The sequence below is a fragment of the Jaculus jaculus genome, chromosome 6 (assembly GCF_020740685.1).
Source record: "Jaculus jaculus isolate mJacJac1 chromosome 6, mJacJac1.mat.Y.cur, whole genome shotgun sequence".
Taxonomy (NCBI): domain Eukaryota; kingdom Metazoa; phylum Chordata; class Mammalia; order Rodentia; family Dipodidae; genus Jaculus; species Jaculus jaculus.
Window position 1 is genome coordinate 89,883,066 of NC_059107.1, and position 23,260 is coordinate 89,906,325.

Here is a 23,260-nt window from a genome sequence, read left to right on the forward strand (position 1 = left end):
CTGCTGCACCCCCTTGCTGGATCAGAACATGCATATCTTTGTTAATTTATAAGAACAATGAAGCTCCCGTAGGGACCACCACTTAAAGCCAACAGCCCCACCCACACACAGCTGTTTATCTCAGATGTAGTGGAAGGAAAAGCAGGCCTCCCTCCCCCTGTCCAGGGCAAGGCCCACCCTGTGTACACATGCTATACACATGTAGGCTCTTAGACCGCCGTGAAAACAAACGCAGGGACTGGCCGCCACTGGGCAGCAGAGCCATGAGTCACAGAATCTGGAAAACAACAACCTTGATGCGGAGAGCTCTCTGCTGAGCACAGTCCATGCTGCTCTGGCTCTCCTGCCCACTCCAGGGCCTTGATGTCCCCTGTTCCTTGGCTTTGGAGCCAGCTCAGTTCCACTCCAAGGTCCTCCTTAGCCGATCAAGTCATCACAGGGGACAGCTGCCTCCACACTGCCTGTACCAGGGCCTCAAGGCCACTCCTCGGAGAGCCCTGCCCAGCTGTAGCTGGCCTGTGGACCTCTTGGTCCGGCCTTGGCTTTCCCAGCAGGAAGTGCCTGCTCCAGCTTCAGCCCCTCCTCATGGCTCCAGCTCCCGGGAGAGGCGGGACAGTTCCCGTTGGTTGTCGATGACCTTCAGCTGCTGGACATAAGCCCACGTGCTGGCTGGACTCCGGGTGCCTAAGGACTGCTCGGAGCCTGGCAGGAGGGAGAGGCATCAGGGGGGCACCATGGCCCCTTCATGGGACCCACCCTTCCCCTCTCCAGAGGACAGCCTCAGCTTTCCTGCCCTCACCCACCACCCTAACCAGTCCCCAGGGACTACTGAACTTGCAAGTTCCTCCCAACATTTGAGAGACAGAACTATGCTGTTCAGAGGGCAGTCTATTGTTTTTTTTCAGAGTGCAGTCTAAACAAAGATGATTCTCAAGATCTTGCTATAGTATCCGTTTTGCTAAATTGATAAGTAACTAAAATGAGCTGAATACAGTGATATGTGTCTGTATTCCCAACACTTAGGAAGCTGAGGCAGGAGGATGGAGAATTCGAGGACAGCTTGGGCTAGCTAGCCAGCTAGCCACATACATACATACATACATACATACATACATACATACATCTAAAATGAAAACAAAGTTTGTTGTAATAGATAGGAAGGGCCTCAGAGGGGCATGGGTTTGCGATAAAGCTATTTAAAAACAAAAACTGCTGGGCATGGTGATGCACGCCTGGCATCCCAGAACTCAGGAAGCTGAAACAGGAGGATCTTGAGTCCAAGGCCAGTCCAGACGATAAGGCAGGATGCTGTCTTAAAAATAAATAGTTAAGGGGCTGGAGAGAGGGCTTAGCAGTTAAAGTGTTTGCCTGCAAAGCCAAAGGATACCAGTTTGACTCTCTAGGACCCATGTAAACCAGATGCACAAGGGGTCACATGCATCTGGAGTTAGTTTCCAGTGGCTGGAGGCCCTGGCATGCCCATTCTCTCTCTTTCTCTTTCTCTCTCTCCCTCTGCCTCTTTCTCTCAAATAAATAAATAATAATAAATATTTTAAAATAAATAAATAAATAGTTGAGTGTTGTGGTGCACACCTTTAATCCCAGCACTTGGGAGGCAGAGGTAGAAGGACTGTCATGAATTCGAGGCCACCCTGACACTACATAGTGAATGCCAAGTCAGCCTGGGCTAGAGCAAGACCCTACTTAAAAAAAAAAAAAAAAACTAGTTACATAAAATAAAAAATTAAAAGTGAGTAACTCAATTTAGGGTACTGGCTGCTGTGGGTGGAAAGAGGCACTGGACAGTGGGAGACACTGGATATCATCCAGGCTCTCCTAATTGGATTGGGCCAAGGGGTGATCATTATATTATCACAGTAAATGCAGCTGCGAACACAGGGCCAATGATGCACTGTGATATGAGTCACAGTCCATGATGACACCACATCATACCGTTCAGGTCCAACCAAGCATGCAGACTGGAGTCGGACACTTAGCCTCCAGCTTCACTGCTAGCTGCGCCAGGTGAGTGCCCTCAAGGCTCCAGCTATTTTCTCCTCTTCAACTTGGGCTAACAGGGGCCCCTGCCTCACAGAAGCCCAAAGTATTGTACACAAGGGCCAAGTGCCCAGGAAGCTCCATCCATGGTGACTACCGTCAGCCCCGCCCATCCCACCACTTACATGTGGAAATCCTTGACGCCTGGCTGTCCTCGTGGAGGTGAGAAACGCGGCTTCTGAGTGGTGACAGAGGTACTGGGTGGGAGGAGAGGTCAGAGTCAGAGTCACCCTGAGGCTCCCTGAGGGTCCTGGGGGGAATCCCACCCGGGGAGCACCAGCCTCTCACCAGAGCTGTGGCTCCGGCAGTGGTGCAGTGTCCGCACGGCTCTGGCCATCATACGCTGCAGACAACACAGCAGTGTGAGACCCGGCCTGCAGGCTGGGAGCCTGGCCTGTGAGTCAGGAGCTGGGAGTCTAAGCTCCCTTTACACCACACCCCTAGGAGCTAGGGGACTATAAAAGTCATAACGACTTCACCCCCAGAACACCCACAAGCCCCATCGGATCCAGGCCATGGTTGATGGAGCTTGAGGGAAGGGGCTCTTGTTCAGTCGTGGGGTGCTGGAGGCTGCCACACCACTAGATGCCCAGCCCCAGGCAGCAGACCCTCTAGTGTGTAGCAGAACTAGCAGTCAACAGTAAGTATCCTTTTGTTTGTTTGTCTGTCTTTTGAGATAGGGTCTCACTATGTAGCCCAGGCTGATCTTGAACTCAATATCCTCCTGCCTCAGTTTCCCTAGTGCTGGGGTTACATGTGTATGTTACCACACTCGGGCTCAGATTCTGTTTCAGCCACCTCTCATCCCTGCCCCTTCCCAGACCAGAGTCACACGGCCAGTCTACATGAGTGGGGGGAGCCCCCCTTCCCTGAACTCACCATCTTCTCAAAGTTGATGAGGTTCTCTACCAGTGTGTGGTTTCCCTCGTGGATGAAGGTCATGTCTGCAAAGGGATGACTTTACTCATAGGTTCCAAGACTCTTTCCTCTTCTGCAGCCCAGGAAAGATGAGGGACCCACAACTGGAAGCCTGGAGCCTATACCGCCCACATTGCTCTTGGCCTCCAGCCCCCACTTGAGCCGCTGTGACACCCTGTCACATTCCAGCCCTAACCCTTCTTACAGCTTGTGAGCTCTTAATTCAGCTCTGTACGCCCTGGTGTCAGCCCTTGAAATCTACCCATCACAGAAGGTTGAGAGAAGGTCTAGACCCGCCCGGGGATAGAGGTAAGAACGGGAGCATGGGCCCTACCTTTGAGAAGAAGGGGCATGAAGGGGATGACGGGAGGGGAGAGCTTGGTGAGCGCCAGACGATACACTCGGTGGTTCCACGAGGGGTCCTGACAGGGAAGAGACCACCCTGAGGGGGTCCTACACAAGACAGCCCACTACAGACTCCACCATCACCCAATGCCTGGCCCTGCCTAGGAAGAGTCAGGCACCCATCCCCAGGGCCATGGCTAGAGGCTCCAAACCCTACCTTTCCACAGCCACTTCATAAGGCAGGCTAGAGGGGGCCTGAGGCTGCTGCCATTGCTGGACAGGGCCCTGGTTTTCCCATGGCCCTCAGGAAACTTTCATCAGTCCATTAGTCTCTAGGAGCCTCAAGATTTCTAAGAATTCTCTCTTGACCTCTCTTGAGTTTGTCTCTTGAGCTTCAAGAGGTGATCTGTTTTCTCAAGAGCTACAGGGCTGTGCTGAGAATACCTTGGCACCATTGTGCCCTGACTGCAACCCCTCCAAAAGTCCCTTGAGGGACCACTGACCCATCCTGGCAGGCAGCGTCAAGGGTCCTAAGAATCTCAGCTCCCCCTCTGCAGTCACCCATGGCCTCAGCAACTCGGCCATCAGCCTGAGTCCATGGCAAAACAGCTGGAGCATGGCATCCTACTAATGCCATCTACACCTCAGACTCTGGGTCTGGCCTGGTCTTCACAGAGGGTCTCATATCCTGAGCAAATACTCCCTCCATGAACATCAAGGGGCACCAGATGCACCAGATCCCATCATCATGCTGCATACCCCACTCTCAGCCCCCCTCCCATCCACAGGCCACAGGCCCTAGGTGGGTATGGAAACCATGAAAGTGACCAAGGCAGGCACGTGGGCACTCAGAAGACCAGAGCCAAGGTTGACAGAGAAAGGACGGGCCTGTGCTCACCAGCAACCTCTCCAGGGCTGAGTAAAGCTTCCGCACCTTGTGGGGCAGCCGCTGTGAGGGGAAAGGCGAGTGAGCTGCCATGGCTAGGAGCTGGCACAAAGTCTTGTCTTTGCAATGGCTCCTTGCAGGGCACCTACCTCCCATGTGTGGGCCAGGCGGCTGATGGCTGAGTTGCTGAGGCCAAACATGACGGCAAAGAAGGAGTTGAGGTTCTTCTGCTCCTTGAGGCTGTGAGCGTAAGACCCAGACACCCTTAGGGAAGCAGCCATTTTCCCAATGCCTCAGACCCCACCAAGCCCGAGGTGCAGGGCACACAAGCCAGCACTGCTTCTGCAGGGCAGTCAGAGTGGGAGGCAGGGGCTCTAGAGACCCAGGAACAAAAAGAAGACAGACAGAGGGCTGGGTATAGAGGCGCACGCCTTTAATCCCACAATCAGGAGGCAGAGGTAAAAGGATGCCATGAGTTCGAGGCTACCCTGAGACTACATAGTCAATCGCAGGTCAGCCTGGGCTACAGCAAGACCCTACCTCGCAACACAGTGGGCAGGGAGTTACTTTGAGAAAGGGTGGCCACAGGGCAGTGTCCACATACCCCACCATTCCCTCCCACACACATCACCACCCCCCCACCAAATCCCCTCCATACCACTGTCTCCACACACCCCACCGTCCTTACATAGGCCGCCATCCCTCCACAACTCCCCATCCCCAACCCTAATATCCCACTGCACCCCCACACCTTGTCATCCCCTTGGGCCTATCATCCCTACACCCTGCCATCCCCACACTCCAGCCGGCCGCAGACCACTGCCTCCTCCCATCCCAGCAAGCACTCACTGGGCGGCCAGTTTGATGAACTTCCGGAGCAGCTGAGCCCGTGGTCCCGGCACAGGACAAAGACAGAGCTCCGTGGCCACCCAGTACTGCAGCTCATTGAAGCGGCGCATGAAGCGCTCCAAGTTGGCAGTGGTGACATCCCGCAGGTGCTGGGGGCCCAGTACATAGTGGATCAGCTCCACCTGGAGGGCAGAGGGCAGGTCAGTGTGAGCCAGACCCAGCGTCCCGCCCACTGCCTTCCTCCTTCAGCTCTGCCTCCCGCACCTGGTGAATACTGTTGAAAAGATTCCAGTCATGGTCTGTCAGCTGACCTGCCAGGTCCTTGGCACTCACCAGGTCCAGCACCTCAGCAGAGCCCACAGTGGGCCCCAACTGCTCAGGGTGTGGGGTCTGCAGGAGGGAAAGTACTCAGAGAAGAGGACAGGGAGAAAGGAACTGGGGGGGGGGCGAGGACGGGGCAGAGAATCTGCATGCGGTCAGAGGGGCAGTGGGTTGGCAAGGACACACACTTCATGGTGGAGGGGCCTTCACAGGCCATGGCAGCTGGCAGCTAGGCCTTTCTAAGGGGGCATCTGACAGCTCCTGGATTCTAGGACCCCTTCTTGTGGGATTCCGGTACCCTGGAAGCCCCTTCCTAGAACAGCTGTTTTTCCTTCTCAGAATCTCCACATGGGGCAGAGCCCACTCCTTCCTCTTTCCTCTGAAGACCTAGTCAGAACCAAATGCATCCCCCTCCCTGTAGCCAGCCCCCCCCACACCCACTCTACCGCCCAGAGGTCCTTCCCAGGCGCTGGCAACATGCCTGTCCCTACCAGCTCATGCACTTCCTGTGGGTCAACAACAAAGAGCCGCTCGTTGAGCCCCAGGGATGTGGCCACCCCACGGGCATCTGGCTGCAGCCCAATGGCATCTGCAAAGAAAGCAAGGGCTGTGCTGGGTCAGGGCAGGATGGGAGGCCAAGGAGCAACTGAAGGCCAGGGCCGTGCCTGGGACGCTCTGTTAGCTTGGAGCTTCCTCCTTGCAGCAGTGTTGAGCTCTGGGCGGGGACCATAAGTGCACAGGTGCTAATGTCCACACCTCCACACTGCCCAAGGCAGCACGAGGGACAGGTGGACTGCTGGCGAGGCTCAACCTCCTGAGTCCAGTTTCCTCTCTTGTAAAATGGAGAGCGGGGCTGGAGAGATGGCTTAGCAGGTAAGGTGCTTGCCTGCAAAGCTTAAGGTCCTAGGTTTGATTCCCCAGAACCCCCACATAAGCCAGATGCACAATGTGGTGCATGCATCTAGAATTTGTTTGCAGTAGCTAGAGGCCCTGGCATGCCCATTCTCTCTTCTTTTTTCTAAATATATATATATATATATATATTGGTTTTTTGAGGTAGGGTCTCACTCTAGCCCAGGCTGACCTGGAATTCACTATGGAGTCTCAGGGTGGCCTCGAACTCACGGCACTCCTCCTACCTCTGCCTCCCGAGTGCTGGGATTAAAGGCGTGTGCCACTATGCCCGGCTCAATAGAATATTTTTAAAATTAAAAAAAATGGAGACAGTAGGACTTGCAAGCCCTGATCACTTCCTGTATGATGAATTCAAAAAGTCCTTTGAAGCCGGTTCATAGGTGATATATATGTATATATATATACATATATATCACCTATGAACAAACATACACGCAGTGGGAATTTGTAATCGAGCACTCGTTACTCGCATGGGTGTCTGTGGTCTACAAGATGTCTGGCAATTGTAGTCTTGATATAACATGGACTTTGGACAACTGTAACTCACCAGGTGGCCACCAGAGGGCAGTGCTTCCCAGAGCAGAGCACACAGGTGACCTCCAGTCTTTGCTCACTTCCTGAAGGGAGAGGGCTTTTCTCATCTCCACCCTTGTTGCCACTCCCTGACTACAACTCCTGACTACTGGGCTGCAGTTATCAGGCTTGGGTCGCTCCTTTTTTTGGAGAACAGTGGTTTTTTAACATGCCAAGTTCTCTGAAAGTAGGTCTCGACAATCCTTGTGGAAGGAGAGTCTAAGCAGAGACGCTGGGCTGCTGCTGCCTGCCTTACACGCATTATCTGTTCTCTAACAGCCTCAGCAGCCCCGCGTGCCGGCCTGACGACAGTGCTCGCTTGACCGAAGAAGAAATGGAGGCTGAGAAAGGCCAAGTAACTTGCCCAGGATCAGAAATCTAGAGAGTGGTTGCACTGGGATTCTAATGCATCTCTGGAAGTCCAGTCTCTACCCTTCACCATCGGGCGCCTCTGTTGTGGCTGCTTCGTGCTTCTTGCACCCAATGCTCTGCTGCTCCACAGCTAACCCTCAAAACTGTCTGCTGAATGACTGAGCGAGCGAGGGTGACCTAAGAGCAAAGGCCAGCCACAGGCTCACCGACTGTGAGCCCAGAAATGCGCTTCATCCCCTGCAGCTCTGGTTGCTGTCTGAAGAAGGGATAAATTTGTCTCTCAAGGAATATTAATTAGGATTAAATGAATATACAAGAAGGATGGCATATGCCAGACATCATTTCTAGAACCATTTATTTTAATCCAAGTCCTTTAGGAGGCAAGGCAGATATTGACTTGGAGCACACTGCTCCCGGTGCTGGGTCCCAGAAACCACAGCTAGCGAGCCAATGGCTTTTGCTCAGAGTTCTGTGCATGAAGCAGCAGGAGGCGGCCAGGTAGACCTCCCACAGATGCAAGGGATGAACACGATCAGGTCTTAATTCCCAGATATGAGCGTAGAACTGAGGGTGCCCTCCCCGGGTAGGAGGCATCAATCCAGAGACAAGACTTACCACCTGCTGAATTGACCTTGACCAGCACCTGCCCCTTGGTCCAGCAGTCCTCACAGGCCAGCGCTGCCATCACCTCTCTCACTGAGGCGGTCACAGGCAGGTGAAGGGTCAGTATCGAGTGGTCGGGCCGGCAGATGTCGTAGGGGACTAGAAGGAGGTGGGGCTGAGCTATGGGTGCTGGGTGCCTGATTTACCCACCCCATGAGGTCATAGACAGCAGCTGAAGCAGTGCAAGATGGGGCACCCCAACAGGCCCGGCAGGCAGGGTCCAGGGTCAGGCAAGAAGCCCTGAGTCTGGGAGATGAGCACAAGAGGCTGACCTGCCTCACGGCCTGCAGCCGGCATATATGGCCCCCTGGGCCCAGGGCAGTGACAGCAGCAGTGGGTACCCATGTCAGCCTGGGCCTGGCTGGTTAGGCCACCCACCTTTGTCCCCTGCTCGGATGGCACGGATGCTGCTGGGAAGGGGCTCGTCAGGACTGGAAAGCCAAACAGGTGCGTTCCGAGCCTGAGAGGGAGAGAAAGGCTCGGGGAGCCAGGGAAACCATCCAGCGGGCGGGGGGGGGGGGGGCGGCGGGCAGGGCTTGTCGCTGGAAACAGGGACACAGAAGTCAAGGTGGGCCAGTTTGTGCCCTGCACAGGTGGGTTCTGGTGCATCCACAAACAGGGCCAAAGCTGTTCTGAGATGAAAATGCCTCAGCTGCCGGCCCCATTTTCTCCTTCAGCTACTATCTGCTAGGAACTAGACGCTGTTCTAAGCATCTAAATAGTCACAGTAGCCAGTGGTCGTGTTTGCATTTTATAGATGTGATGAATGAGGCTCAGAAGGTAAGTAATTTGCCCAAAGCCACACAGCTACTAAGTGGCAGAGCAGGAAATCCCAGTCTGCTGCTGGCGCTCCCTCTGTTCTTGTCCTCCAACGACACTGTCAGCTGCCCTGTCCACCTCCCCCTCCTTGGCAGACACACAGTGGGTCTCAAGCAGCAGATAGCCTACTTGATGGGCTGTCCTAACAAGGGGCTGTCTTGCCAACTGATGCTTTTTTCCAAGTCTGATACTGACTTTCTTTCTGATCTGCATGGGGTTGGGGTTGGGGCTGGGGCTGGTCCAGATCTCCTGCTCCCCGTAAACACCCTCCTCAGAATCCCCACAGCCTCATGTGTGATCAGCGTATAGATGGCTCTTAGAATGCTACCACCAGCGCTGGGTTCACCCAAGGACTTCAAGCCCCTCTATGACCGTTGCCTAGACTTCCAAGGGGTTCTCTCTCCCCACCTTCCAGGCCACTTCTTCCTCTCTGCTCTTCTGGGCCCAGGCTCCTTGCTGTTCCCCAGAGCTTGTCACCCAGTGCTATCTCTCCCATATAAGAAGCCCCCCTCTACCCCTGCCTCAGGGCCTAACTCTTACCTGCTGCGCTGCCCACTGTCCCCAACCCTCCCGCTCAGCCGTATCCATCCTCCTCTGATCTGCCCAGCAGAGCCACGCTGAGCCAGAAACTAAAGGATTCTTGGTCTGCTTGTCTCCTGACCTATTCAAAGTGCAAATCAGCTTGAACCCCTCAGTGGTTCTTGCGATCCTGTCCACCTTCCTGGCCTTCCCCCTCTGACTCTCTCATCTCTTGGGGTCCTCTCGGGGCATCAATTCAGCTCCAGAGACATGTCCCTAGATCCTCATGCTGAGTCAGTGCTTCCTCTCCTGCTCAGAGACTGGGTCTGTCTTCTCAAGGTTGTTTCACAGCTCTGCCCCTCACGCAGCTGTGAGCTCATGGACCAGGATGTCCCTCCCTGCCCAATATGTCATCTCTGGCAGCTAGCACTGTGCTTGGCATGACATTGGTTCCTGACCAGGCAGCGGGTGAGCCCAAGAGAAACACAGGAGGCTCCTCATACACAAAGCTGACATTCTGGTGGGAAGCGAGAGACAGGAACACACAATGTCCAAGTCAGCAAACAAGGAGAATAATCTACGAGGTGAGTGCTGGAAGAAATCAGAGCAGACACCTAGAGCAGATGGGCAAGGGCGGTGCTCTCTGAATAGGGAGAGAGGAAGGGACTCTGGGAGCACACCCTGTGGCCGAGTTCAGAGCAAGGAGGCTCTAGTAAGGCAAAGCCAAAGGAAGAGATACATGCAGAGGCCTGAGTACAAAGGCCCTGAGGTGAGGCCGCTTCACCTACAGCACCGAACGAGCCAGGGAGGGTCCCCAGCTGGCAGGAGGGGGAGGCACTCTCCACAATCCACTCTGCTTCCTTCCTGGTTCTTCCTCCACCACTCCTAAACACTTTAGCTAGTCACATGTTCTCGGCCCCGCGGCCCCATCGGGGAACGTGCTGGCTACCTAGATGCCCAGGAGGCGCCTCATATTTCCAGGGCTCCTATAGCACGGGCTACCAGGAACCCTCAGGCTCAGAGGTGAACCCAGCCACCATGCCTCATCTCTTAGCTCTGACTATGGGCATGAATCACCTCCTGAAAGACTAAAAGGCCCTTAGGGTGGGGACCTCAGTGCTGCCTTAGAGCCCAGTGGCTTCTTCCATACAGGGCCCTCCTTGGGAGCATCCAGCATAGGCCAAAGTGCATGTCCGTGGCTGCGGAACCTTCCCACACTGTTCCTCTGGCTGGGGCTGAGGGGAGAAGCTTGCCAAGCAGAGATGCTAACAAGAGACTGGGCAGGAACCTTGATCTGAGGCGATGCATTCCCACAGCCATTCTCCAGCCTGCAGAGCAAAACAAGAGAGGAGGGGGGTGAGAGGGCCTTCGGACGTCCTTGCAGGCAGCAAACTTTTCCAGTCTGCAGTCACAACAGGCTGGGCCCCATCCCACCATCCCCAGCAGCTCAGAGAGACAAGGGTGAGGAGCACACAGACCGGCAAGATAGGCATCATACTGGGACGGGCTGTGCTTCATGAAGTACCAAGGCCAGAGTGGTGGGGGAGTGGACGGGAGCCTAGGCCTGGAGATGAGGGTTTGCCTCCAAACCCATGGGGATGTCTGGAGAGGAACGGGAAACTTGCTGTCTATGGACAGGGCTGGCAAGAACTGGCATGGAGGGACAGAGAACAGCCGTAACAACTGTTGCCGGTTGGGGGAAGTAACTCGAAGGCACATTCAGCCACGCACAGAAGAGCACAGACGTGACTGCAGGATGCTGCGCGGGGGCTGCTAAGAACACCTAATTGGAATAAGCTGTGCTGCTTGGCCTCCTACAGCCCTGGATGGACCAGCATGAGCCACTTGGCCCCCAGGACGCTGCCACACTAGTAGGACAGATGAACTTCTGTCAGAGGGTCACCTGTGGTGCCGCCGCTTCTCTGGCCACTGCTCCCTCAGCAGGTTGCTAAGCCGGGTATCCCTGCTCACTAGATCCGAGAGTTTCTGTCAAGAACCAAGATTCATTCCCTGAGATGGCCGCAGCCACCACTGTGTCTGCGTGGGCAGCTCGGCCAGCCCGACCTCACTCCCAGGTACCTGGAGGAAGCTGGTAGCCACAGGGTCTGAGTGCAGCATGGGACCATATAAGGCCACCCACCGGCTGACCAGCCTCAGGATCTGCTGCCTCTTGTTGCAGATGTAAGTACTGCATTCCTGCTCGCTGCCTCCAGTGGGCTCCGCGGGCTCCACGTGGAAGGTACACACTGGTCAAGGGAATCACACCAAGCAGCTGGGGCTGCCCGCTGCACGTAAGCTGAGGAGACACCTGGTCCTGGCATGGGCACAGCCATGTTGATGGGGAGCCCTTCCCTCACCTTCACATGATAACCATCCCCAACCCCCGTCACTCTGGCACTGGAAGGATATTGGTGCAGGAGGGCAGTGCAGAGCTGGGCACTGGGCATGAAGACGCTGTGGGTCAGGAGGAAGTCACTGAGGAATGTTTCTGTTGGGCAGGAAGGGGGATGAAGTGGACTTCAGAAGCCAATTCTAAAAAGCACAGGCATAGGCCCAGATGGAGCACCCTCCACAAGTCCAGCACAGACAAGGTGAGCAGTCCCAGCCTTCCCCACCCAAGCCAAGAGCATCTCCTACCAACTTCCTGTATGGACCAAACCAGCACCCTATGAGGTCAGGCACCTGGCCTTTTCTGAGCTGCAATGACCACCTGATGACTCAGAGAACAGACAGGATGTCTCCTGCTCCTACCTGTTGGGTCATGAGCACTGGAATCTGGCCGCATGGCCTCCAACAGAAGTTCTAGGATCTTCTCTGGAGTGCCAGACATCACAGTATACCTAGCAGAAATGGCCAATCTGTATAGCCTGTGTGCCCCTCCTCTCCAGCCCTTTGCCCAGGCAGACGTCAATAATCAATCAATCATGCCATTCTTCCTGATTTGCCAGCCCTGTCTCACCTTAGGGAAGGGGCACTGATTCAGGGGAGTGCATTCCAGCCCCTCAGTGCCTCTTACCCTGAGGTAGCCTGAGGGCAGGGGTATGAAAGGGAAAGTGTGGGAAGTGTGTAGAGAGAGGGATGTGGGTTTTTACCGGTTCCTGCCTGGGGCTGGGGGGTGGGAAGAGCCGGCTCCCTGAGATGATCTCTCCAGCACCAATACCACCTTGCCATGTTCTTCCAGCCTCATGGTCTTTGCTTCCACATCCTGGAGAAGCAACCACACCAGTGCTTGGCACATAAACTCCTCCCTTTTATTTATTTTTTTTTAAAGATTTTTATTGATTTGAGAGTGACAGAGAGAGAAAGAGGCAGATAGAGAGCGAGAGAGAGAATGGGCGCGCCAGGGCTACCAGCCACAGCAAAGGAACTCCAGACGCATGCACCCCCCTTGTGCATCTGGCTAACGTGGGTCCTGGGCAATCGAGCCTCGAACCGGGGTCCTTAGGCTTCACAGGCAAGTGCTTAACCACTACGCCATCTCTCCAGCCCTTAGTTTTTAAATTTATTTATTTGCAAGCAGAGAAGTGGGTGACTGGGCACTCCAGCACCTCCTGCCACTGCAAAAGAACTCCAGACACAAGTACCACTTTGTACATCTGGCTTTGCTGGGGAATCAAACCCAGGTCATCAGTCTTTGCAAGCAAGAGCCTTTAACCACGGAACTATCTCTCCAGCCCCACAAAACTCTTTTTCCTCTCTGCAACTTCTTTCCTTCCAGTCCACTAGGTTCTAAGGATGCGCAGCCCTTCCTCACTCTGACTCTTTGTCTCACCCCCCATTCTGAGCCCCTCTGCCAGGTGCCCTCCATGGATCCTAGCCCTCACTCTCTGCACCTCCGCCAGTTCCTGATTCCCCACCAATTGGGGGTAGGGTCCAGCCCCAGATCCCAGGCTTCTTTCACAGGCTCCCTGTGGAGCCTGGTCCCAGGTCCCCTGCCCTGCCACCCCACCCCAGTGGCACCTTAATGATGCGGTTGAAGTCCTGCTTGTCCACCCGCAGGAAATGACAGTTGTCTTCTCTCAGGATGATGGTGGCCGCTCGGGGCGCATCGTTCACCAGGGCCAACTGTCCAAAGTCATCTCCCTCGTGCAACGTGGTCACCAGCCCCTGCAGCCAGGACTCAGTCACAGCTGTGCCCAGCCCCAGGCCTGGCCAGGACATGCCCAGACAGAAGCTGTGTGGGGTCAGCAGTCTTGGGACAAGCAAAGGACACTACCTATGAGGCCAGGAAGCAAGGAGCTGTGACACTTCAAGGGGTTAGAGTGGGCTAGAGGGAGGACTCACCTTGCCATGGGTCACCACGTTGACAGATCCCTTCCAGATAATGTACCACGAGGTGCCCTTGTCCCCTTGGCTAAATACTGACAGAGGCGCGGATCAGACACAGTCCCTCCCACCACCCACCTGGTGGTCCCTGATCCTGTGCCCGGCCAACTTACACACAGTCCCTGCCTTGCTGTGGGGTTCAAAGAGCAGAACTGCAGCCAATTCCCGCTTCACCTGGGAGCAGGAAGTAAGAGTCAGTGGCAGCAAGCTCAGAGGCAGGGAGGCAGGGAGCTGGGAGACAGGGCTGCGGTGGACACAAAGCAAGGGGACAGAGGTGACAAGATAGTCATGAAAGACATTGATGGATAGGGGCAAGAAGTTAGGTAGAAACCTTCAAACCACAGAGAAGGAACTGTGCCCTGGCCCAGCACAGGAGCTCCAGGGGAATCAGTGGGTGAGAAGGCCTGTGTTTCCCCCACACCTAGGCAGACTGACCGAGTTGGAGAGGTGGGCCACAGCCTTGATGTGCAGCAGCTCCTCAAAGATGAGGTCCAGCTCTTCGTCTGTACGCTGACCTGGTCTGTGGGCACAGGAGCCATGGGGACCGTGAGAACTGTGGCCCCGAGTCCCGTGGGCGAGCCAGCCATCCCACCCAGTTGCCTCCTGAAGCCAGATGGTGACTTTGCTTCTACTGATCAATCAGTCAATCGTTACTGATAACCAGCTAACCTTTGTGGCATGAGCCCCAGGTGCCAGGCACCAGGCTAAGTACTTTTCACGCATTATTTCATTCTTCCCTCACAGCATGTCTGTGACGCAAGCAAGCACCATTATTCTCGCTTGACGGGAGAGGAAGCTGGCATGGAGAGGCCCAGGGTCACCCAACAAGTAGCTGGATGGGTTGGAATTGGAACCCTGACCTGCCTCAGAGCTCATAGCCCACACTCTGTCAGTGGATAGGGTCCTGGAGCCTCTGGCCCAACACCCTCAAAGACAGAGAAACAGGCCGGAGTATGAGGACTAAGATCACACAGCCAATCACAGCAGAATGCAGGCAGAGCTCAGGGCTCATGGTCCTGCCAGGGTTGTTTGCCTCGAACGAATCTGAAAGCATAAGGGGTCTGAGCCAAACATCACGTGGGGCTGTCAGGGCCCTTGACTCACGGCTTCCGAAGTGCCACGGTGAGCAGGGCGTCAGGTCCCCTCTGGGAGAGCAAGGCCATTGCCTCAGCTAGCTCCTCTTCTGCTTCGTGAGCTCCTGCGGGCTCGGGTGCTGGCCCAGGGAACCGGTAGAATTGTGCATCCCGGTCCTGGAAGGTCCAGTCGTGTTTCACTGGAGAGGCCAAAGTCCAAGCATGACAGAGAAGAGAAAATTGAGGCCACACCGGTATGAGACTCCCACCACAATGTCATGTCCCTTTGCATCCCCCCCCCCATCGGTGCCCACTTCACTCCCCTCCAACTCTGGCACCCCATCTGGGCTCAGCTCACCATGGCAAAGGGCACCTTCATCAAGAAGTACCTGACAGATGCCCACAGCTTGGCTCCTCGAATGGACCCCTAGCCCCAGAGCCAAGATCCCATCCACCAGCTCTCGGCCGGAACAGCACTGCCTGTGGAAGAAGAAGGAGGCTAGAGAAGAAATCAAAGGAGATCCGAGCCATTGAGACTCAAGCCCAGTTCTTCCCTAGAAAGCTGGACTGAGCCCAATGCTGGGAAGTGGGTGGGAAAGGAGCGACAGCAGTGGGGGGGGGGGCAGGGAGGACGGGCCCTCTCTCACCGATAGAGCCGGAGGTGGTACTTTCGGTCACGGATGAGGGTGGGGCAGGTGGCCAGGAGCTGGCGGTGCAGGTGCTTCCCTGCCCTGAGCACCCGTTCCGTGGAGGCCTTGAAGAGAGAAGGCATGACGAACTCAGGCTGTGAGCCCCGCAGCCTGTTGCCCTCCCCCCTCCCCCCCCTCCCCCGCCGCCCGCTCTGTTCTGCCCTCCCCAGCTTGTACCTGCTCCAGGCTCATGCTGAAATCCAAGGACTCCTCGCTGTTGGTGAGCGGGGTCTGAGGTCAGGAGGGAGAATTGCAGAGCAGTGTAAGGCCTTCAAACTCAGAGAGTAGGACCCCTCCTCACCCCAATCACTCCCACCCTTTCTCAGTCCTGGCCTCAATGCATCCTCCCCTATGCACCAGGCACTGCCTCTTCCCACCCTCGTGCCCCTCGGCAGACACGTTTCCTCTTTCTACTCCCAAGTACTGTAATCCTGCAGGGGAGAACCCCAAGATCTCTACTCTGCTCACTGAGGGCCCATGTGTGCCCCAGCTGCCCGGCAAACAGCCGCTTTGTGCGACTTGGTGGAGGAGGGGGTCATGGAGCTGGAATGAGTGGAAAGACATGAGATGCAATTCCCCAGAAGCCAGGGGGTGAGAAGTTCAAGAGGACTGGGAACATCTGCTCTTGGCTGGGGCCACAGGCCTAACCCCAGCCCAGGTTGGCACCAACTAAAGGGCCATTTGCAGGTTTAGAGCTTTCTGAGGGGCCGAGCAACACAGGGCTATGTATGGGTGGATCTCTGGCCTTCTGAAAAACTGCATGACCACAGCGCTGTGGGCAGGTCTTGGGCTCTCTGAAGGGCCGTGGTTCAGTTAGTTAAAATACAAATCCTGAAGTCAAGCTGTGGATTCCAGTTTCCTGTTCCTGCACTTCCTGATTATGTGACCCTGAACAAGTGGCATGCTCTCTCCTTGTCTTGTCTTCCTTTTGTGCAAAATCTCGAAAGCACTAACAATAGCAGCTCAGGAGCTTTTGGAAGGCCTGCATGAGTTAACACATAGCTAGTGTTTAACCATTGTCTGATGTGTGCATGTTAACTATGGTTATTCATCAGTGAAGCATAGGGTGGGGCAGTGGTCTAGAAGGCTGCTTTCTTCTGCGAGATGCTCGGTCCATTGTCCAGTAAGGGTAAGACCTTGATGGCCCACAGGATTGGATCGGGAAGAGGGTTGATCACAAAACACGATGGTCAGGGCTGGAGAGATAGCTTAGCGGTTAAGGCACATAACCAGGGTAACTCTGCCCTGGTCATGGGCTTTCTCTATCTGCCTCTTTCTTCAAAAAATAAATAAAATTTTAAAATATTTAAAGTTTTGAATTAATGTATTTATTTGAGTGACAGAGAGGCAGATAGAGAGAATGGGTGTGCCAGAGCCTCTAGCCACTGCAAAGGAACTCCAGATGCATGTGCCATCTTGTGACCTAGCTTATGTGGGGAATGGAACCTGGGTCCTTAGGCTTTGTAGACAAGCACCTTAACTGCTAAGCCATCTCTCTACCCCATAAGAAAAGTATTAAAAACAAAACAAACAAAACACGGGTGAACAAGGCTCCCCTGCACTGAGCCATCAGGGACTCCAGGCCTGTGTGCCCTGATGTGTCAGCCATGAAGGCCCTTCATCACCCTTTTTTTTCTGACCACCTGGACACTGGACTTTGTAGACAGCTCTGGACATGATGCCTACCCTCTACAAACCCTAACAAAGCAGGGCACTTTAGCGGTTACCAAACAGGTCTACCTCCTTGATGTCACCTCATCCTAGTTATAAAGATAGGCAGAGCAGGGCTTGTCTGTCCCCTGTGACTTATGGGAGAACAAGTCTTGAGGTGAAGTGCTCATGAAACCCAGCCATGTACATTCAGGACTGTCAGGTAGCCATAAGCACACTCGAGCGTCCTTCACGAGTCTCTTGGACCTCCTCCACCCAGCAGACCTGCCTGCTTCCCCTTCTTCCCTTACTCTCCGGCTTTCCTACGCTCGGGGCCCTGGAAGGAACATGGCCCAAGTCCCCACTCCTGGGGCTGGCAGTCCTGGGCACAGGCACCTTGTCATTGTACCCAGGCAGCGTCCTGAGGTCTGGCATGCATGGGCATCTGGCCCAGGGCTGAGCGGAAGTCACTAGGTGTCCCTAGGGTAACTATGCCCTGGTCATGGGGCCCGGTCTAGTGCCAGACATAGAGTCCTGGAGACTTAAGGACAGGAAATGAGGAGGAGGAGCCCAGAAGGGAGGAAGGGTAGGAATGCTATACAGCCAGGCCCCTGTGTCAGAACAAACAGTGCCTGAGTGCTAATGACTTCTTGTTGTTCATGTCAAAATGCCCAAGTCAGCCAGGCGTGGTGGCGCACACCTTTCATCCTAGCCCTGGGGAGGCAGAGGTAGGAATATCGCCATGATTTTGAGGCCACCCTGAGACTCCATAGTGAATTCCAGGTCATCCTGGGCTAGAGTGAGCCCCTACCTCGGAAAACCAGAAAAAAAAAACCACGTCACTCCAGTCCTTGCCCCAGCTCTCTTTAATGCCCCCAGGCCCGGCTTCAAGACTGGCACCCTTCCCTCCTGGATTTGTTTTTCTGTTATTTTTTGAAAACAATCTCATGTAGTCCAGGCTAGCCTAGAACTTGCGATATAGCTAAGAATGAGCTAGGACTTTTGATTCTGCCTCTGCTTCCAGAGTGCAGTGCTGGGATTACAGGTATGTGCCATTATACCTGGCTTATTTGATGCTCGGAAATGAACCCAGGGCTTCATGCGTACTAAGTAAGCACTCTACTGATGGAATGACATCCCCATCCTTTCCTGGCATTATTCTGACTTGGAGGGTACATGAAGAGAGGAGGTACCAAACATATGACCAAGCTAGTCATTTCCTGCTCTACCCTAGGGGACAAGGGTCAGAGAACACAGTCTAAGGATGGGACTGTAAGGCATCATCTTATTTTGTCAAGTAAAGCCAAACATAAAAGCAAAAGTCACAGACCAGGTGACATTGCTATTTAGAAGGTGAAGATTCTCATCACTGCCTCTGGGACCAGTACTGCACTGGATTCCAGTCAGTGCCTCTGAGACCAGTACTGAGCACATGTTTGCCTGCGTTTCAATGCCAGAGAAAGATTACATAACCTGACCTAACAGGTGGTAAACAAGATTCATACTTGGACCTGTCTGACTCCAGCCTCTGTCCTCCATACCAGTTCAATCATCTCCCACAGCGCCAGCACCTGTCCCCACACTGCAGGATATGGACAGAGACAACAGAGGTATTCTGCCCTCAGGAACATTCCATGGGCAGGGATACAGCCAGATAGCTTGCTATCATAGCCCTTACGTGTCCCTGAAATGCTCATGTGCATAGAGACAGCAGGGAGGGCACTGTTAGTAAGAGGCACTGATCAAATATGTGGCCTCCACAGCCAGATGCCTGGCTTCAAATGTTGGTTCTTCATGGCAGCCAGGGTGTTTGAACTTGTGCTAATGAAAAAAGGTTCTCAGTGCCTCAGTTTTCTCATCTGTAAAAGGGGTTGATGACAATAATGCTACACACCGCTTATGGTTAGTATTATATTATTAAGCAGGTTAACAATCTCAAGCTTGTAAAGTGGTACCTGGCTCATAGTAACTGCTTAGTATGTTACTACAGCAACTCTGTCTAACTTTATTTCACAGTGAGCACCTCTTGACCTGACACAGTGCAAAACATGCACAGTGGCTGGTCCTGGTCTTGATCACATGACCTTGAGTATCAGTTTGGGGGTCTCAGTTAGAATAAAGCATCTGGCATGGGTTAAGATGAAGGTCCTTGCCCACCTACTGTCAGTCCTAGGCTGAAAGGATTTCGGGTGGGAGATGTGGTGCTAGGTGACACCACACCAGCATAGCAGCCTGGCCTCAACCTCCTTCCCTGTCACTGAGCGCCAGAGCCCCGCCAGAGGGGAAAGCACGAAGAAACAGCATGGGGATCCATGATCAGTTCCTTTGGTCATGGCTGAGGTCCCAGACAGGTTGTGCATAGGGCAGGGATGCCAAGGGGTCAGTGCTATTCAGCAGCCAGAAAAGCATTGGGGAAGGGGGGAGTGAGAACTCCATAGCCAGCGTGTGGATGCAAAGCCCATCACAGCCACCTGGCAGCTGTGCAGCCCACCCCTACCCATTGACCTCTTGTGCGGACTTTCCTCATCGGTAATATGGAGATGAAGACATGAGGCTCAGTCCCACAGGGCTGTTGTGAGCATTATCTGATAGGCTAAAGATGAAGCTGCCATGGTGCACAGGACACAAGCACTCTGTAACTATCAGCCACTACCACAATTTGGACAGGTTGGATGAAAGTGTGTCTTCTGCTTTAGAGAATAAAGTCACCTCTTCCCCAGAAACTGTCATGTAAACAGAAGCATGCTCAGTTTCCCCTGAGCCTAGGGCACCCATCAGAGGTGCCTCTGATCTTTCTCCTGCTCCCAGACACCACGCAAGACCTCATCTGTCCCTCATATTTTCCAAAGGTGTTCAACTCACTGCAGCATGACTTTGCCACAGTTGGTAAGTTCTTTCTGCATCTAATCTCAAACCTTCCTGCCGGCGACTCTCTCGTGTCCTGGTCTAGGTAGGTACAGAGAAAGATCTTCAGATCTCTTCTCTAGTAGGTGATGAGTTCGCCTCTGGGCTTTCTGGTAGGTGCGGTCTGAATAACCGAGCCTTTCAGCTCTGGGCTCACCCCTTCACTCTAGCATGTTCACTCGGGCTGCATGTGCACACACCCTGCTGGCATTTACTCCTTCCTGGGAGCACTTCATGGGCCAAACCCCATAAGAGAGGTGAGAGGTGCAGCCTTGTGGGTGCCAGAAAGCACCACACAAGCATAATGGACTGGAACCATCCCTACATGCCCCTAGGAAAGGCATTAGAGAGGGTAGGTTGAGGCCTCTAGGCACCCATTCCCCCACACCTGGCAAGGTAGGGGCCTTTGACCCCGTTCACACCCCGGCAGTCCCCACCCCACCCTTTTGGCCTTCCATGTAGGCTGACCCTTCAGCCTGAGGTTTCTGGGGAGTCAGAAGACAGCTTGGCGGCCTCTTTTACCCGCCTCTTTCCTAGCCTCTCAGACTTTGGGTCCCAAGAGATTCCCAGTGACCTCATTGTCCTAGTACCTGACCTTCCACTCCAACCCCCTACCTAGCTTCTCCAAGCAAGGAAGGGGACAGGAAATGCTCAAGTAATTATAGCCTTGGAGGGAGAAGGGAGGGCTCCAGCCCACTGGCTCCCAGCTGGGGCTACAACGGTGAACAGAGAAGGGGGGGCTGTGGAACAAGACCCCTAGGCCCTTATTAAAAAGACCCAAAGAGAAAGTGGTGGAGGTTCTGACAGGGACTCCTCCTCTAGACACAGTCGGTTTTTTCAACCCAACCGCCTATTTCGGGAAACAGAAATGGCAACTGGGAAAGGAAGGAGAAGGAGGAAGATGATTGTTGTTCTACTCAAAGGGACTTGCTAATGAGATACGACCTTTCTCAAGTTGGTCACCCTGCCCCTGCCTTCCCTTCAACTCCCACAAACACACTCTCTCACACACAGCACACACTGCAGGATCTCAGCAGAAGAGACTGTCAGGCCTGATTGTTGTGGACAATGTTCCTGAGGACTGGTTCCTACTCCCTCCTCTCCCCGTCCCCCATTTTCAGCAGCCTCAGCGACACTTCACTGGCAAAGGCAGCCGCTGTCATCTGCCATTCTACAAACTTCCCAAGATCCTCCTGAGTCACCTAGGGCCAGATGGCAAGCCCTGTCCACAGGAACACCTCACCCCAGGAACAGAAAGCAAAACAGGCCCTATTCAATTGTTCTCCAGAGGAAAATGTTTCCACAGTGACATTTCAAGAACAGTAGCCAAGCTTACTTCACCCCCACTGGGCCTGGCCCCCACATCTCCCACAGCCACCCAGATCACCTAACTCAATGCCTCAGTGACCCCCTTGTAGCTGAGTGGGGCTACTAGGCACCCCATAAACAGGTACATAGACTAGAGCTGTGTGCACCCTGGGCCCCCAGAGCAAGTTGGTCCCCCACCACTATACTCCAGGCCCCTCTGGCCCGGCAGGGGGAAGGTACTCACCCAGCGAAGTCCCTGAATGCGGCTAGGGCGGCGGTGCTCCAGCAGCAGCTGGTAGGAGCAGCTCCGGGGCAAATGCATCCTTTTCAGCACCATGTTGAGCAGAGTCCCCTCGGGCACCACGTCAGGGAGGCCCCCTACCTGTGGCGCTTCCAGAGCCTGACTGTCTTCCACAGCCGGTCCCACTTGCCAGCCGCTCTCACCTGGCCAGCCAACCTGTGACGTTGGGAGAAAGGTGGACGGCCATGGGCTGGGGCAGCGCTACTGTCCCAAGCAGAGCTACTTCCTCAGAGTCCTCTGGACTGGTCAGGCGGAGGTCAGGCTGCAGCCCTGCCAGAAGCCAGGGGAGGGACAGGAAAAACTTCCCTGCAGCCTGCCTGCCTGGCGCACCTAGGGTTCTCCAGTTGGCGCACAGAGAGCCGGCCCTTCTGAACCCCAGTCCTCCCAGAGGCATCGCCTCCCCTCCCGGCAGGAGGCAGAGCGCGCACAGGATCCCCAGAGGCAGCTGAGCCTCGAGCCCTCCTCCCATCCTCCCTCTCCCACCCAAACTCCCCGCCGCGTGGGCTTCCTCTCCCGCCCTCCCCTGCTGCTCCCTGACCCCACCTTACCCACCTTCATGTTTCTTCACCTCGCGCAGTGGTGCAGGCTCTAGCCAGGGGCTGGAGGGTCCTCGGGCCGTCCCAGGCAGCTCTACTAGGGCACCTGGAGGGGTGCTGGCCTTAAGTCTCCGGGACAGGGAGCCGCGCCAGTTCCGAGCCTGCCAGCTGCTGGGGCCAGCAAGACTCAGGGCTGGGGAGGAGGTTTACTGGTCTTGGATAAGCAGAGGGCTGGGGGTGTGGAGGACCCCTGCCCCCACCCACCCCGCTCCAGAAACTGGGAACTCCGAGCCTCCGCCTTCGTCCCAGATGAGAAGAGCTAGTTGGCACCGGTAGCTGAAGCTGGGCTGCAGTTGGCACTGGTCGGGGCGGGATCCGTCACACCCCCTGCGCCGCCCGCCCCTTCCCCTCCCGGGAGCCAGCCGAGGGGGCGGGAAGGAGGCGCCGGGCTTTACGGTAGGAGTGGGGAAGGGGCGGGGCGGGCCGGAGGTGGAGTTCCTCCGGGGCATGTGTGTGGAGGGCACGGGTCTTGAGGCCAGAGAACCCTCCGGGAGAGGAGCGGCCCCAGGCTGGGTTCCCGGCCGGCCGCGGTCCTGATGCGCGGGCAGAGGCGGCCGGAGCTGCATCGGCCGCCACGTGGCCGGGAGGAGAAATGCAAACAAGGAAACCGGGGAAGGGGGAGGGAGTGAGTCACTGAGGCCCCACCCGGGAGGGAAATCCGGGCTGGGGCCGCTTCCCGGCCAGGGGCATCCTGCCTCCCGTTTCGGTTCAGGGTCTCCAGGAGCCAGGGCGAGGCACTGGGCAGCCTTCTTACGGGGAACCCCCTGCCGAGCTTCCCACCGTGGCTCTTCCAGACGAACACACTGGGCACGGCTGGGGACACTGAGGCTGGAAGAGGACCGCGTTCCGGATGAATGGATGATGGAGGTGGTTGGATTTGTGGCAGTTTCATAGACAGCGATTTAGAGGTCCACACCCCCCATTAAGCGCTTCCTGACTGGGGCAGGTCGGGGCCGGGACTTGGATTCCAGCCTCCTTGCTCGACTGGACCCGCGAGGCCCTGCACCTTCCTGGGCCTCACAGGTGGTCCAGCGCTGCCCGCTTTGTCCATTCCTTCCGAGTGGACAGAGAGCGTGACCAGGGATGGCAACCTCTGTGGCGCCCGGTAATTACTCAGGACGATAATGAGGGTTTAGATTGGGCGCAGGTCCCACCCCCAGCGTTTCCTCTCTGCT

The 23,260-nt window shown here is 55.2% G+C and overlaps 1 protein-coding gene across 3 annotated transcripts; it reads right to left on the reverse strand.

The window, feature by feature from the left end:
* Positions 1-33: 33 nt before the first annotated feature.
* Positions 34-22,641, reverse strand: Rapgef3 (Rap guanine nucleotide exchange factor 3). 3 transcript variants are annotated; one of them, XM_045152172.1, is made up of 28 exons: positions 22,042-22,639; positions 21,433-21,645; positions 15,504-15,557; positions 15,285-15,391; positions 14,996-15,117; positions 14,669-14,837; positions 14,000-14,084; positions 13,678-13,738; positions 13,523-13,599; positions 13,199-13,345; positions 12,331-12,443; positions 11,990-12,078; positions 11,648-11,726; positions 11,318-11,477; positions 11,142-11,224; positions 10,509-10,566; positions 8,279-8,360; positions 7,853-7,999; positions 5,869-5,966; positions 5,321-5,446; positions 5,057-5,238; positions 4,357-4,447; positions 4,220-4,270; positions 3,311-3,398; positions 2,938-3,002; positions 2,347-2,401; positions 2,184-2,255; positions 34-702 (listed from the first exon to the last, which is right to left on the reverse strand). In XM_045152172.1, exons 1-28 carry the CDS (start codon positions 22,045-22,047, stop codon positions 584-586), a joined length of 2,799 nt encoding a protein of 932 aa, XP_045008107.1. In that variant the 5' UTR covers positions 22,048-22,639; the 3' UTR covers positions 34-583. The 3 variants fall into 3 exon arrangements, with proteins under 3 accessions (XP_045008107.1, XP_004668599.1, XP_045008108.1); XM_004668542.3 differs by having other exon boundaries at positions 10,527-10,566; positions 22,042-22,638; XM_045152173.1 differs by lacking the exon at positions 34-702 and adding an exon at positions 1,150-1,308 and having other exon boundaries at positions 22,042-22,641.
* Between the last annotated feature and the right edge of the window lie 619 nt (positions 22,642-23,260).